Source organism: Cervus elaphus, chromosome 3, assembly GCF_910594005.1.
Source record: "Cervus elaphus chromosome 3, mCerEla1.1, whole genome shotgun sequence".
Lineage (NCBI taxonomy): Eukaryota > Metazoa > Chordata > Mammalia > Artiodactyla > Cervidae > Cervus > Cervus elaphus.
Window position 1 is genome coordinate 22,655,804 of NC_057817.1, and position 15,730 is coordinate 22,671,533.

At 42.5% G+C, this 15,730-nt stretch overlaps 1 protein-coding gene across 1 annotated transcript in view; it reads left to right on the plus strand.

The window, feature by feature from the left end:
* The window catches only part of PLEKHG7 (pleckstrin homology and RhoGEF domain containing G7), an 88,988-nt gene continuing 73,258 nt past the window's right edge, over positions 1-15,730 (plus strand). Inside the window, exons 1-3 of the mRNA XM_043891078.1 lie at positions 1-4; positions 2,085-2,791; positions 3,327-3,349. Of these exons, the coding sequence (XP_043747013.1) occupies positions 1-4; positions 2,085-2,791; positions 3,327-3,349 (734 nt within the window). The remainder of the gene's footprint in view (positions 5-2,084; positions 2,792-3,326; positions 3,350-15,730) is intronic.

The window sequence follows — 15,730 nt, forward strand, 5'->3', positions numbered from 1 at the left end:
ATGGGTAAGGATTGATGCTTTTCCACAGGAAACTACTTTTTTCATACGGAAAACTACAAAATAATGAAATAGCAGTAAGTCATTTGCATGTCACCATGAATCAAGTTGGCAAATGAAAGAATCAGATTTGCTTGAACACAAGAACAGATAGGAGGTAATTCTGCACTAGTGAACCATAGACAGCTCCTCTAATCATGGCAGAGCATCTGAGTGACATCTGGGTTTTTTTTTTTCATATTTGCAAGTTATTTTTCCAAAACATGGGGATGGATAAAATCTAAAATGTGTTTTGCCAAATACTTTGCATCACTATCTTTGAACTCATGTCTCATTTTGTAGTTTAAACCTTGAGGAACAGGGCCTTGTTTTTCTTATTCTTACATCCCTGGTATATGCCAAAGCATATACATATATACAATCATACATACATAAATGCAGAATATAAGGAAAATGGAATGTATATTTGATTCTCTTAAAATGGAACTAAAAAGTGATGAGCTTTGTGGCTTCTAAGAAGTCTCTTAATCTCTTAGATCACCAAGGTTTTTAAAAGTTTTTTTGTTTGAATCTAGAAGGGATATATTAAAAAGTGTATGCATGCTAAGTCACCTCAGTTCCGTCCCACTCTTCATATCCCCATGGCCTGCAGCCTGCCAGGCTCATGTGTCCATGGGATTCTCCAGGCAAGAATACTGGAGTGTGTTGCCATGCCCTCCTCCAAGGATCTTCCTGACCCAGGGATAGTACCAGAGGCTCCTGCAGTTCCTGCACTGCAGGCGACTTCTTTACCGAACAATAAATGTTGCCAAGGCTGCTCCAGGTCTTTGCTCAAAACCCATGCCCAATAAATAAATAACAAAATTAAATAAATTAGGAGAGCCTGACATTATGACCCCCTAAACAACTGATGGGGGTTTCCCTGGTGGCTCAGTGGTAACACTGAAATGCAGGAGACTCAGGTTTGGATCCCTGGGTCTGGAAGATCCCTGGAGGAGGAAATGGCAACCCACTGCAGTATTCCTGCTTGGGAAATGCCATGGACAGAGGAGCCTGGTGGGTTACAGTCCATGGAGTCGCAAAGAGTCGGACACAACTTAGGGACTAAACCACTACCACCACCACATCAGTGGCCATTGTACAGGAGGAGTGTCCTTGCTCAAAGCCTGCCAACTCACTCCACACTGCCGTTAGCAGGAGTGAACACACAGGTTTAAGTTAAAGGGTCCAGAGATAAGAAAGGAAGACACAAACAAGAAAGCAGATAGAACCAGCTGGGACTAAGATGGCATGAAGCTGACCTCCGACAGGTCTTGAGTCTCACACGTTGATTTTACATTAGCTTAGTATATGACACACCTACTTTTGGCTGCTAGGACCAGACATTAAAGATCAAAAAAGGATAAAAAGGGGGTGGTACCCCACTCCCTTTGAAAAAGGCCTGACCCTTCAGGGTAAACTAACGCATGCTGCTGCTGCTGCTAAGTCGCTTCAGTTGTATCTGACTCTGTTGCGACCCCATAGACAGCAGCCCACCAGGCTTCCCTGTCCCTGGGATTCTCCAGGCAAGAATACTGGAGTAGCTTGCCATTTCCTTCTCCAAACTAATGCATAGGTGTCCCTATTATTAGCCTCACTCCTCCTCCCTTTGTTTTTATTCTTTAAATCACTGTTGCCCACCTGCAGGGCCAGAAATTGATTTTTGAACACAATTTCTGCTTAGTCATTCTTTGGCCACTGAGTAAAGCTTGCACTTTGTCCATCTCAGCTTGAGTTCCTTATTCATCTACTGAAAACCCAATGAAAAAAAAAAAAAAGGAACCCTCCCTTAAGGAGACAGGGAGCAGGGTCCAAACGACTTAATTTGGCAACAAACAAATTTCAAAACATAAACAATTTATAGATTGGAAGGCTGGACTTACTTATCTTAATTACCTACAAAACATAACAGATACTAATGTTAAGTAGCATTCGTTAGCTCCTCTGACTAATTAGAAGCTTCTATGGGAAATTTCAGACACCTTTTTTGTCACCTGCATCTCCTTGTTTTCAATAGATTCCGCACTCTGCTCTCCCTTACTGATCAGCCACTTGCTTGCAATTATCCTCTGGAAAAGGATGGAAACACACTGAGAACAGAGGCATCTGCAGACGGAAACGGAACCACCCGAGTGTGGTCAGAAGAGCAACTCTGACGACGTCGCCTGTAAGTTTCCAGCCTCTTAGTGGCCTGGAGAAGATGGAGCCATCCCGCCCAGAGGTGCAGCCTGAAGGCTGCGACGCCTCTCCTCCGTACTCCCTGGAAAGCCTGTCGAAGAAGCACTGTCAGAACCAGGGTAACCTCCTCCACTTTGACCGGCAAGCCCCTGGCCGCTTGTCCACCTCGCCCACTTTGCGGAGGTTAAGGAGCCGCGGCTGCGGGAGTGAGCGCGGAGGTGCGCGCGGCACTGCCACTGCGCATGCGCCGCCTCCGCACGTGGCCTTGGAAGTGCACACCGGGGGCGTCTCACAGGAGTCGCCTGGCTCCGCGAGTGCCCTCTCCAACAAGGTATGTGAAAGCACAGAGGAGTTTTCTCACTGCCTGTGGCCCCTGAGACTCCACTCAAGATTGCCTCTGGACTCTGAAAGGGCCCTCGACGCAGCTGAGTCGGTTGAGCTCCAAATGGGGCCCGGTGAAGAGCCTGCCGTTCCCGTGCGTCAGCACCTCGAGGAGGGGTCGCTTCCTCAGGCCTCCTTTCAACGGAGAGGAGACCACCCAGCCACCAGCCACACCCCAGGACCTCCCGGGCCTCAGGTAACACAGCTTTAAGCCTCTTGCCTCTCACTTGGTGAATGCAAAGCATATTAGGTCTTGGGTTGCCAAACGGGCGAGGATGGGGGGCAAGGCCGCGGCGCCTCCTTGAGGGAACCAACGCAGGAAGTCATAGAGCTGGGGGAACACAGAGTCTTTAGGACAGCTGGCTGTCGCGTAAAAGGGGTGCAGCGGTTTGGGGCAGGAGATGGAGGTCGAGCTCACTTTCTCCTTCAGTATCCTTGAAGGCACTTGAAGAAAGGACCCAAATTAGAAATGGTCACTCAGGCATTAGAGAGTAAAGATGGCTCTCTTGCAAGTCCAGGCTGTGTGAAGACCACCAGGCTTGGCTGGTTTGAAAGGGCAGAAAGAACAAATTATTCAAATTTCTAATGTTCTAACTTTCTCCCCCAAAAAAGAAAACTCAAAAACGTTAATAACTGGGGAAGTTCATGACCTCTCCCTTCAAGATGTCTGCTTTGGAATTTTGGATGGGTTTGAGCAAGACTAAAACGTGTATTTTTCCAATTTATTTCAGAGAGAAGAATTGCATCAGTACAGGTATGTGTGTCTTTACTTTTCTCCAGTGCTATGAAAGCTGTTGACTTTTTACTTTTACATCTTCTGTTCTGACATAGCAGACCCAATGGTGTATTAATCAGGGTACTTTTGTTTTACAGCCCCTGAGTCACTCTTCATATTATGGGTGAAACAGTATTAATTTCCAGAGTCTCCTTTAAGAGCCCAGCATTTTGCTATGGCTGGGGTATTTGTGGGTAGGGTATGACAGCCACAAGTGGCCATGGTTTTCATTTTCAATTGTCAATGACTTGGCCTTGTGGTTTAATTAACATCCACTTAGTAGTAGTTCTTGTCAGGTAGAGAAGATGTAAAGGCCAGAAACATTCAACAGTTTTTTAAAGAGAAATTCAGAGGACAAGGATAAAAGGAACAAGATGTGCTGTTTAAATCTAGGGCAACCTTTAATATGCCTGTAACAACAGACTAGGCTTTTATCTAGAATGCAGGTAGATTGTGTCACTTCAGAAACCAACTCTGACTTTCAGCTTGGTCGCCCAGCTGTGCCAGTGGATTTGCTATTTCTTTCAGGGATGAAGAGCTTCTGTGGTAGAAAGGGAAAAATCCAAGCCCAGTTTCATCCACCCAGTTTGTAAGATTGGTGAGAAAGCGTTCATTTCATTTGGAAAGTCATCCTCAGGGAATTAGCCATTGTTTTATTACTGGCCCTCAATCCTCAAGCAAGAGTTTGCTCAAGCAAGAGACCCATCTGTGCAATCTTTGTTGATTTTGGCTTGTAGATTTTAACGCTAGTTGGCCTAAATGTATCTTAGGTAGAGAATACTTACAAAGCCATAGGCAAGTGCGAAGTATTATGTTAATGTCAACTAGTTATTGCTATGTAACAAACCAGCTGGAACTTGAGTGCCTTAAAACAGCAACTAGTTATTGTTTCTTGTAAATCTGTGTGTTAATTGAGGGTCAGTTGATCTAGCCTGAACTCAGCTGGGTAGTTCACTCCATGTGTCCCTCATCTTTTCATGGGACCAAATTGCTGCCCTGGGCATGTTCTTATGTTGAAGGGGTGGTTCAAGGGGATAAGTGGAAACTTGCAAGGCCTCTTGGACCCTGGGCTCTGTCCCTTGTCCAATTCTGCTGATCGAAACAAGTCACATACCTGAACTCAAGGGCAAGAAATTATGTGTCACCAGTATTATGTGGCAAACTATATGGATGCAAGGGTTGGTGAAGAAAGGGGCCATTAATGGAAATCCTCTACAGGTGCAGACCACCTAATTCAGACGTGTCAGAGAAAGTGAAAAGAGAATAGTTTCAGGGAAAGATGATGTTGATTAGAGTCAATCATGCAGAGTCTAATAGGGTATTTAGGGAATTTGTTCCTTACCCTAAGAACAGCGTGAAACCACTGAATGGATTGATGTGATATAGGGTATCAGATCAGATGGATATAGGGTAGACATGAGATTTAGATAAGAGTGGACTCTAGCAGAACAATTAGAATATTCAGATATGAGAGGTTGGAGGGTTAGGCTCTGGTGAAGGCAGTGGAGTTAGAAAGAAATATCTCAGTTCAGGAGATTATTAGGAGATACCACCACCTACCATTTGTGAATAGTAGACCACAAGGGGTGAGGGGGAGGAAGTTGTCAAGAATGACTTCCAAGCTTCTGGCTTGCACTGTTGGGTGGCAGATGGCTCCATTCACTGATATAGGCAACCTTGGAGGGGAGAAAGGGATGTGGGTGGGTGGGATGAAAGTTTGAACATGTTGAATTTGAGGACCTATGCAACATTTGAGTAGAGACTGTGAGTGGGTCGTTAACTAGAGAAGGCATAATGAATGGATATCTATATCTGAGAGTCTTTAATCAAGGAATGCTTCCTAGACCACGTAAAGTCTGTCCAACCTTGCATGTAACGTGGAGTTAGTAGACCCAAAGGCTAATTGATGGGGTGCACCAAACTATTTGCAAAAGATGATGTGCAGGTAACTATTACTGACCTGCAGAATCTTTGTGAGGCAGTAACAGAAATAGTCTTCAGTGATTCAAAGGGAAAACTTGGTCCGAGGGCTTGAGGCCTTAAAAAGGGTGAGTTTCCGTATGTCACCATCACATACAAAATAGTGAAAAGTTACAGAAAGTCACAACAGATAATCAAAGATGAAGTATTTTGGACACCTTGCTATATGGTGATGACCCAGAATTATTCAACATTGTTTCTTCAGGACTTAGTACAGTACTTGGCGTGTAGTAGGCAATGTTTGAATGAATAAATGAAAGAGTAAGTTACTATAAACTACTCATATGTTTAATAAATATTCAAGCATTGCTACTGAAATAATTTTGCATCAGCCACAGGCCACTCAGTCTGTACCTTTTTAAACCAACAAAATTCACTGAAAGCATGAGTTTTTGGTAGCTAGCTAGCCAGTTTTGGCACAAAGATCCTCTGCCTGCCTGTCTTTGGCGCGCTCTCTCTCTCATTCCTGTCATTTGTTCTAAGGACTACTTCCCAGGCCATGCTGTCAGACAGTGTAAGGTAAAGGGCTCTTTACATGAGGCCCTGCTGTCCATTGAGGGAACTGAGGGGCCCTCACCTCCAAAAACTTACTGAAACTTTATTTAAAACATACTTTAACTTGGGGCTTTTACTATGCCTTTGAAATGATATAAACCAGGGTCTATCAAACTATGGCAGAAATTCAACCCACCACCTGTTTTTGTAAATAAAATTGTATTGGAGCACAGCCACATACATTCATTTAAATACTGTCCATGAGTGCTTTCACACTGTAACCACAGAAGTGAGTAGCCACTACAGGGAACATATGGCTCACAAAGCCTAAAATATTTACTACCTAGCACTTTATAAAAAAAGGTTTGCTGACTCTGGTATATTCAGTTAAGAAATGCTTGCTTCTGTGGCCATCAGTCAATCACAGCAATGTTTTCTTTGCTTGTAGCCCTTTTGAAAAACTAATTTTTCTTTTATTACAAATTCTTAACACATAGCCTGACAATTGGGTAGGCTATGTAAGTGAGAAGGGCCCAATCCACTCTCAGTTCTGAAATAAGCTCAGTGTTAGGACTTGGATTCCAAGTTCTTTATGGAATTTCTTTCTCACTGTTGTTTCCTCTGTCTGTGTGTAACATTCCAATGAATGCACACTCACTTCAGATTCTTTCTCCTGTCACCAAAATATACCTCCTGGAAAACAGTCTTTACAATTTATTCTTACTAAAGTGTGAAGGACTTCAAGCTTAAGGCATATTTACACTCATCTTTCCAAGTAGAGGAGTATATTTATCCCCTTTTGGGTTTCCCTATACCTCATAAATGCCTCCATCATAGTATCTAAAACAAATGTGTTTCTCTGACATCCATCTCCTTTCAGAAACAAGACCTTTCTGAGTTCCGAGACCACTTACTTTACACTTCATCTCAACAGCCGTTAATCAGCTAGAGTCTGTCTCCAAAATGTTTATTGAAGAAAAGGATGGATGGAAGGATGACAGCCAGGGGTGGCAGGCTGCTTGGCTTACAGTGTTACTTACCTGTCCCTGGTGTATTTGAATTTGGACAGAGGATATGACTTGAAGCCAAGCAGTAAAACCATGTTACTGGAATTTTAAACATCGTGAAACAATGTTTAAACATTGTGAAACAATGGGGAAGATTTTGTGGACAGGCACACTTTCCTCACACCACTTAAAATCAATCTTCCCAGAAAACTGTCTATCCCACCTAATTTTTCAATGAGCCTTGAAACTGAGAAGGAAAATGAACATACTGCATTTATGAGAACAGACTAACCTTCCAGTGCTCAAAAGTAATCAGAAAAAAACTAAATAGATCCAAAACATGAAAAACCAAATGACAAGGGAGAGACCAGACAAAAATACTGAATGCCAGTAAAGTATCTGGAGAGTCATCTAAAGCTAGTTTCATCTGGAATTGCCGTTAACAGGGGCAGCACAACATAATATTAAGAGTTATTGGAATCAACTCCTTGGATTTGAATCCTGTATTTACTTCTGTCTGGCAGCATGACCTTGGGCAAGTCTCTGAACAACTCAAAACCTCAAAAGTATTCATCTGTTGAAAGTCACTCAGTAGTGTCCAGCTTTTTGCGACCTCGTGGACTGTAGCCCAGCTGGCTCTTCCCAACCCAGGGATCCAACCCAGGTCTCCTGTTTTGCAGGCAGATTTTTTATCACCTGAGCCACCAGGGAAGCCCTGTGGCTTCCCTCATCTGTTGAGTGGAGATGGAAATGCAACTGACGCTTCAACCGCACAGGGCTTCAGGACGCTGACCCTCTGTGCAGTCCAAAATCCACATATAACTTTACCGTCAGCGCTCCTTATCTGAGGTTCAGTAGTCAGTGGATTCAACCATCCACAGATGGTGTAAGTACTGTAGTATTTCATGGAAAAAAAAAATCGGCGTGTAAGTGGACCTGCTCAGTTCAAACTTGTGTTGTTCAACTATAGTACCCATCTAATAAGCTTTTGATATGATAAATAGTATAACTCAAATTTACCTTTTTTAGGAAACTGGGTCATTCATTCATTCATTTGGCACTCCCTGTATGCAGATCACTGACTTACTCTTTCTAAAATATTCTGACCCCAGAGTGAAATGATAAATCACAAGAAGTTCATCTGATGTGTCTAAACATTAAATTCAATATAATGTTAAATCCTCCCCAGACTTTAACTTAAAACCTGTTGTATAGCTGGCACTGTCCCAGCCGTTAAGTGTGAAATCTTGGTAGAAAGTTAGTCACTACCAGTTATTAGACGGCATGTTGGTTGTTTAATCACTGTTTGCATTTGTTGGTTTTGTTTTATTTACATGTACATGCTGCTTTGTCTTTGGCTACACTGGGTCTTCATTACCTCACCCAGGCTTTCTCGAGTTGCAGTGTGCAGGTTCCTCATTGTGGTGGCTTCTTTTGTTGCAGAGCACAGGCTCTAAGTGCACAGGCTTTAGTAGTTGCTGTAAATCTCAGCCCTCCATAACATATTTTGCTGTTTTCTTTTTCCCTCCAATTATATTGAGGTATAATTGACATAGAACATTATATAAGTTTAAGGTGTATAGCATAATGATCTGAAATTTGTACATGTTGCAAAATGATTACCACAATAAGTTTAGTTCACATCCATCATCACATGTACTTTTTTTTTTTCTTCTCCTTGTGATGAGATATGTGAATACTGTTAGTTAGTTAGAGGCCTCAGGGTGTCATGGAGGTCTTCTTGATCTGGACCTGGCTGGAGGCTAGAGGGGGAACTGGCAGCTTCCTTTCACATCAGGAGCCATGTGTTATTCTTGCACTGGCATCAGCTCCCCCAGAGTGTAAACTCCATCACAGCAGGAGTTGTGCCTATTTTGTTCATTGCTATATCCCTAGTGCCTCGAACACCACCTGGCACATCGTAGATGTTCAATGAAACTTTAAGGAAGAAAAAAAAGAAATGCATTGGTTGGTTAGGTTAGGTTAGGTTAGGTTAGGTCAGGTCAAGGTTAGGTCAAGCCTGGTGGGGGAATTGTATCATCCCTTTTTGGTAATTTTCTCCTCCAGCAATTTAACTCCCTCTAGCTCTAGGTTAGGTCAAGGTTAGGTTAGGTCAGGTTAGGTCAAGGTTAGGTCAAGCCTGGTGGGGGAATTGTATCATCCCTTTTTGGTAATTTTCGCCTCCAGCAATTTAACTCCCTCTAGCTCCTTTCAACCTCCACCACCTTCCTAATCAGTTCTGTGTTCATCTTTTGAGTGTTCATTGGATTATTGGGGATTTGTATGACTATGGTTGGATCATACTGGGTGGTATATTTTTTAACAGACTAATATTTTTTAAATTTAATTACTTACTTATTTTTGGCTGTCCTTGTCTTCGTTGCTGCACTTGGGCTTTCTAGTTGTAGAGAGGAGAGAGAGGAGGGGCTACTCTTCGTTGTGGTGCGCGGGCTTTTCCTTGTGGTGGCTTCTCGTTGCGGAGCACAGACTCTAGAGGGAGCAGGCTCCAGCAGTTGAGCCATGTGAGCTTAGTTGTGTGCGTGGCATGTGGAGTCTTCCTGGATCAGGGTTTGAACCCATGTCCCCTGCATTGGCAGATGGATTTTTGTCCACTGTACCACCAGGAAAGTCCCATACTGGGAATTATTTTGACTCTTGTCCAGAAAAGGCAGTAGTAGCCTCAAAAGACAGAGTTCTAGGCAGTTACCAATACCAGCAGCCACTCTTTTGCTCTGAGCACATGCGGATTTAATAACTTTCACTGACTGAGCCCAAGATGTCACCGCATGGTGTATTTTCTGTGCTGTTGGAACTCCAAAGCTTGTCTCTGTTGTGTTCAAAGTGACATGTTGGGATGAGTCCCATTTGTTCACCCCACATTCATCGAGTGGCCAGTCTGTGCCAGGCCCTGGAGAGTAAGCTAGAGGCTCCCCATACGTTCTCCCTTCTCATATGGATTTTGGTAACATTTTGGTAGAAAACTGGAAATTATAGTCAAACATGTAAAGAAAAGATTCTAACAATCTTGACAAACTCATAATGAGAAAAATGTTTCACAGACCTTAACCAAGAGAGCTATACTTCCATAAGTGGCAATTGAGTTGTCATTTCTCTATTGATTATTTTTAAAGGGGATTTTTTAAAGATTGTTACTGATTCTAATTGGTTGTTCCTGTGTAATCAACTCACAGTTTTAAGCAAGCATTCCAGTTTGTACTATATCTCTTGCATAAGGTAGAATACTATGGTTCTTAAAACAGAACACTGCAAGGAGATCCAACCAGTCCATCCTAAAGGAAATCAGTCCTGAATATTCATTGGAAGGACTGATGCTGAAGCTGAAGCTTCAACACTTTGGCCACCTGATGTGAAGAACTGACTCATTGGAAAAGACCCTGTTGCTGGAAAGGATTGAAGGTAGAAAGAGAAGGGGACGACGGAGGATGAGATGGTTAATGGCATCACCGACATGATGGACATGAGTTTGAGTAGACTGCGGGAGTTGGTGATGGACAGGGAAGCCTGGCATGCTGCAGCCCATGGGGTCGCGAAGAGTCGGACATGACTGAGCAACTGAACTGAAACTTTCCAGTCACACAGTTGTTGGAAAACCACCTGCTGGAAAAGGTACATTTATCATGAATTTTAGTATCAGACAAAACAAGGCCTAATAAGCCTGCCTGATAAAAGAAAGACAACAACAACATTGTGTTATCTTACTAAACTTTAAAAGATTTTTATTCCATTAATACACACATATCACTATAGGACAGTTGCTACCCTCAGTTGCTACCCACTCATATTCTCTAGGGTCTTTTGTTTTTCTTTAAAATTTGCACCTGGGAATTAAAGGTCAGCAGTCCTTGGTTTAAGCCTACTGTACAGGAGGAATCTTTTTTTTTCACTGCAATTTAAAAAAAATTTATTGGAGTATAGTTGACTTACAATGTTGTATTGGTTTCAGATATTCAGCATAATGATTCAGTTATACATAGATTCATTCTTTTTCAGTTTCTTTTCTCATATAGGTTATCACAAAATATTGAGTATAGTTCCTTGTGCTATACAGTAGGTTCTTCCTGTTATCTATCTTATATATAGTGGTGTCTGTATGTTAATCCCATGGAATCTTTTTTTAAAAATGCCAAAGATGTACTTGTCTTGTTTTTTAAAGGAGGAGCTTTAATTATTCATCTTTAAACATTTCTGCCAAGGTAAAGATCATCACATAATTACTGCCCCACCCACTGGCCACTGGTGGGGAGAATAATAGCAACCCTAAAGCCTTGGTTTAAAAATCGTAAGGAGTGGAAAGGGTCTCACTCACAGCTGCTCTCCACATAAGGAGGCTGAGGCCTTGGGAAGCAACATGCCGAGGTCACACATAATGAACATCAGGGTTGGAAATCGCAATCCTAAGTCAGGTAACCTGCCACTCAGTTGTATTGCCCCCTTATTCGTCTCTGTGGCTTCATATTAAAGTACCACTAACTAGTGACTTAAATCAAAAGACGTTATACACTTTGAGAGTTCTGGGAGCCACAGTCCAAAGCCAAGGTGTCAGCAGAGCCACACTTCCTCTGGAAGCTGTCGGGGAGGACTGTTCCTTGCTTCTTCATGCAGACATTCCTTGGTTGTGGCCCCATCACTTTAATCATCTGCCTCTGTCTTCACTTGGCCTTCTCTCATCTCTGTCTTTTCTCTGTGTATCTCTTATAAGTACACATGTCATGGGATTTGGAGCCCACCCAGATAATCCAGAATAATTTCAAAGTCTTTTAATTACATCTGCAAAAACTCATTTTACATATAACACATTCACAGGCTCCAGGGCTAAAGAGATGGACATGTGTTTCCATTCAACCCACCATGATGATGTTGAGATGCTAAGTCGTGTCCAACTCTTTGTGACCCCCTGGACTGTGCAATTCCATAGACAGAGTACCCCCAGGCTCCTCCTCCATGGAATTTTCCAGGCAAGAATACTGGAGTGGGTTGCTATTTCCTTCCCCAGAGGATCTTCCCGACCCATGGATTGAACCCACATCTCCTTCATTGCAGGTGGGTTTTCATCTAAAATAGTAACCATCATTATATATCAATTTTTTAAAAAAACAATATGTTAAATGGTTCATAGTACCATTTTCTCATCTTCATATTTCCCAGTCTTTTTGGAGTCTGACTTGGGTATTTAAATTGAATTCTTGCTCTGTTGTTCACTAACAGTGAGACCTTAAGTGACTGCCTGTCCGTCCTTCTAAGCTTCAGTTTTCCTCGGCTCTATAATGAGAACAGTAATTTCCACTTCATAGAGTACTTGTCAAAATTAATGTTAGTGCGTGTAAAGCTCTTAACAAAATGTCCAGTAAGAGCTGATGCCCAGGAAGTGCCCGCTGACTTTAAGTCAAAATAATATGCACCATGAACCATCTAGTCTTTATAAAATTTATGTATTTGAGGTCCACTAGGGGACACATTTCCACCAGCCAGACACTTCTCTGGCACTGACATGTGATCATAGGCTCATTGCTGAATGTGATGCCTGGGTGTGTGGCTTGCTCAACTGTGGGAGAGAATTCTCTGGATTCTCTACATTGTTGCCACCCCAGCCCATACCATGGACCTTCAGATCTTCAGCGGAAGACAGTAAGAAGAATTTCTGGTACCAGTAAGGAGACAAGATTATTCCAGCAACCATGGGACTAGTTCCTTCAGATCTGACCGGCCTGGGGCATCACAACGCAGGGTTAGTGAAAGTGCGGTTTTGTCTGGGTTTGGGTGCAGGGGAGGCGGGGGTCTGGCAAGCCAAAGAGGACTGTGAAGTCTGGGTCAGACACCCGATTAGTTATACAACCTTCTGGGTCCAGAATTTTATGCTAAAACAAAGAGCCAGAATAGCCAAGCACAGAACCAAAAGACCAAAAAAAAAAAAAAGTTTCTCATAGTTGTTTAGTTTGCTTCTCCAAACTACTAAAGGATAGCAAGAGACTATACTGTACTTAACAGTGACAGTGGCAAGCCCAGCCACTCCCCAAACATTTTACAGTTATTCTCAACTCATTCCTTAGTTTAATCTTCCTATGAGGAAATTGGGTACCAAAAAATTCTCTACCACATCCTCTTCACACAGGATGCCATGACCCCGTGTACATATCATTTCATTTGGGGAAGGGAGATAAGTCTGAATTTATTACAGTGATTGCTTCCAGTGAATAATCAATTTAGAACTGGACACAGTGACCCTGTGTGCATGCTATGTCTTAAAAGAAGCAGTCCCATTTAGAATAGCAAAAATAAGATACAAAATCCTGATACAGCTCTAAGGATTACTTAAAGAGATACTTTTAAAACATTTTAAGCCTGACATTACACATTCAGATTCTTATTCAGTTAGTCTGGGCCGCATCTGTGGTCAGCCCCATTGCGGGGACAGCTATTATAAGCCCAGTGATGAGTTTACTATCCTTTAGCAGTTACTAAAAGAAGTAGGTGGGGCTTGCTTGGTGGCTCAGTTGTAAAGAATCTGCCTCCAATGCAGGAGACCCAAATGCGATCCTTGGGTCAGGAAGATCCCCTTGGGAAGGGAATGGTTACCCACTCCAGTATTATTGCCTGGGTAATTCCATGGACTGAGGGGCCTGGTGGGCTATAGTCCATGGGGTCACGAGAGTCGGACATGGCTGAGTGACTAACACTTTAACTTTGGAAACACCAGCACCTCCCCCCCATGAGACCTAAATGCACAGTCATTCTGAATTCATTGCAATTGCATTAACATCACTAACCCAATAACCTGGGCATCTCTGGCTGATACAGGCATGGGTTCCTGTGCAGAGTGCCCAGAAATCTAGTCTGCTGCCAGGCCCAGGTTTTCTGTCCCAGTTCATGTCTCTTCATTTATTATGTGCAAATGTTCTTTCTTGTTGTTTTCCTAGGTCTCCATGTGGTTACAGCTGTAATTCTTGGTATTTTTATTAACCCATTCCCTCTTCTGATGAACACAAGAATGTCATCAGAGCTTCTGTTACACCATTCCATGGGCATGCCTACCTTTCTAGAATGAGCATCCCTGGGTCTTAGGCACCAAGGCAACAAGGCCAAGGTCATGACTCAAGCCTAGTACCAGGCAGTTGTTTCCCCCCTGTCCCATGTGTGCACACTGAAGGCCAAAACCTGCCCTGATGTGCTCTCCAAAGAATGCCTCGTGTCAGCAGGTATCCCAGACACGAAAGAAATGGATGCGGGTAACCGAATCACTTTCAAAGGTGGAGGAACTCACAATTGCATTCTGTGTATTATGTATGCATACAATTTTATTCATTTGTGATCCAGAATGGAAGAGCAAATTCATTTGGAATCTATCTGTATATCATTCTATAGATCAACATGGCTGTTTATTCAACAAGCTTATTTGGATATTTATTCTATGTCAGATTCTGTACTTGGTGCTGAAATTCTGTGATAATAAGGCACAGTATGAGCCTTCAGCGAAATCATTGTAGAGGCAAAGTGGGAGGAAGTGGGAGGAAGTAGGGCAAGGTGGCTCTCTTTTGGGTGGATTAGAAAAGATTTCTGGAGGGAGAGCATCTAAGCTAGAATTTAGCGATGCCTCTGAGTATGTGTGCCTGGCAAAGTGGAGCTAGGCAGGCAGATGGGAACTGCCTGAGCCAAGTCATGGAGGCGTGACGTGCTGGGTAAGTTTAAACAGTGAGTAGTCAGCTCTTGCTGGAGTACACATTCTGCAGAAGATTGTGTCAGAAAGGGAGAGCGATGGCTCGGTGTGCACAGGTTTGGTTATTATTCATGTAGTCAAGAAATATTTATTGACCCCTTACTGAACACAAGGATTTAGACCAGGAGGTAGGAACTTAGGGTGAGAGAGGAGTAGATAAGACGTGAATGTGCATAACTATCCTGTAAAGTAAGATACCTTCCACAAGGGAGGACAACCTCAGAAAAGTCTTTTATTCATTCATGTTCATCAGTAACCATGGATTGAGTACTAAAGGAGCACCCACCAACACAAATGATAAGACATGTTTCTTAAATAGAAGGAGATGGCATTCTAGTAGGATAAACAGACACATAAATAGAACATGATATTATAGTATATTCGACGACCAGCATAATCATGTTTACTGACCGTTTACTAAGTTCCTGTCACAGATCTAAGTGCCGTATGTTGATCGGTTGATCTTCACACAAAAAGTAGGTATGATTATTGTCTACATTTCACAAATGGCAGTCAGGACCAGAGAGATTACTTGCTCAGTCAAGGTCACTCAGCTAAGATTAAAATCCAGGCAGTTTGACTCCACATTCTTAGCCATTGTTCTAGAGAACTATAGAAGCATGGAAGAGAAATGCATAAGCCAGCTTGGAAGAGGCCAGGGAAGACAGATTCTTCTATTCCACCATTCATTATGTCCTCTCAAAGTCCCAAGGGAATATAAAGATAGCTTATAGAACCTTAGGCCAAATTCATAGTACTTACCAGATTGTATACCATGTAGAGTTTAAGCTCAAAAGACTAAACTTTTTCCCCCAAAGTTTACATAACTTACATTTCCTGTTTAAATTACTGTTTTTTTTTCCAATCCCCTCTATCTCCATAAATACCAAACCTCATTATATGCTTCCAAGGTCTTTATCAGGAATAGTATCAAGTTTATAGGGAAGCTTCTAATACTTGTTTTCAGGGGACCTCTTGGGCCTCCCAGTATGCTACCTAATACCTTTTGGATAGCACTGTGAAGATTCCTGGCTGGATTTGTGTACTGCTAATTCATTATATATCAGTTCCAGTGTTCTGTTTGCAAAATGAAGAAACTAGAATTGTATTTCTCATTCAAATTACTGTAAGTTTTCCAGCTTTCAC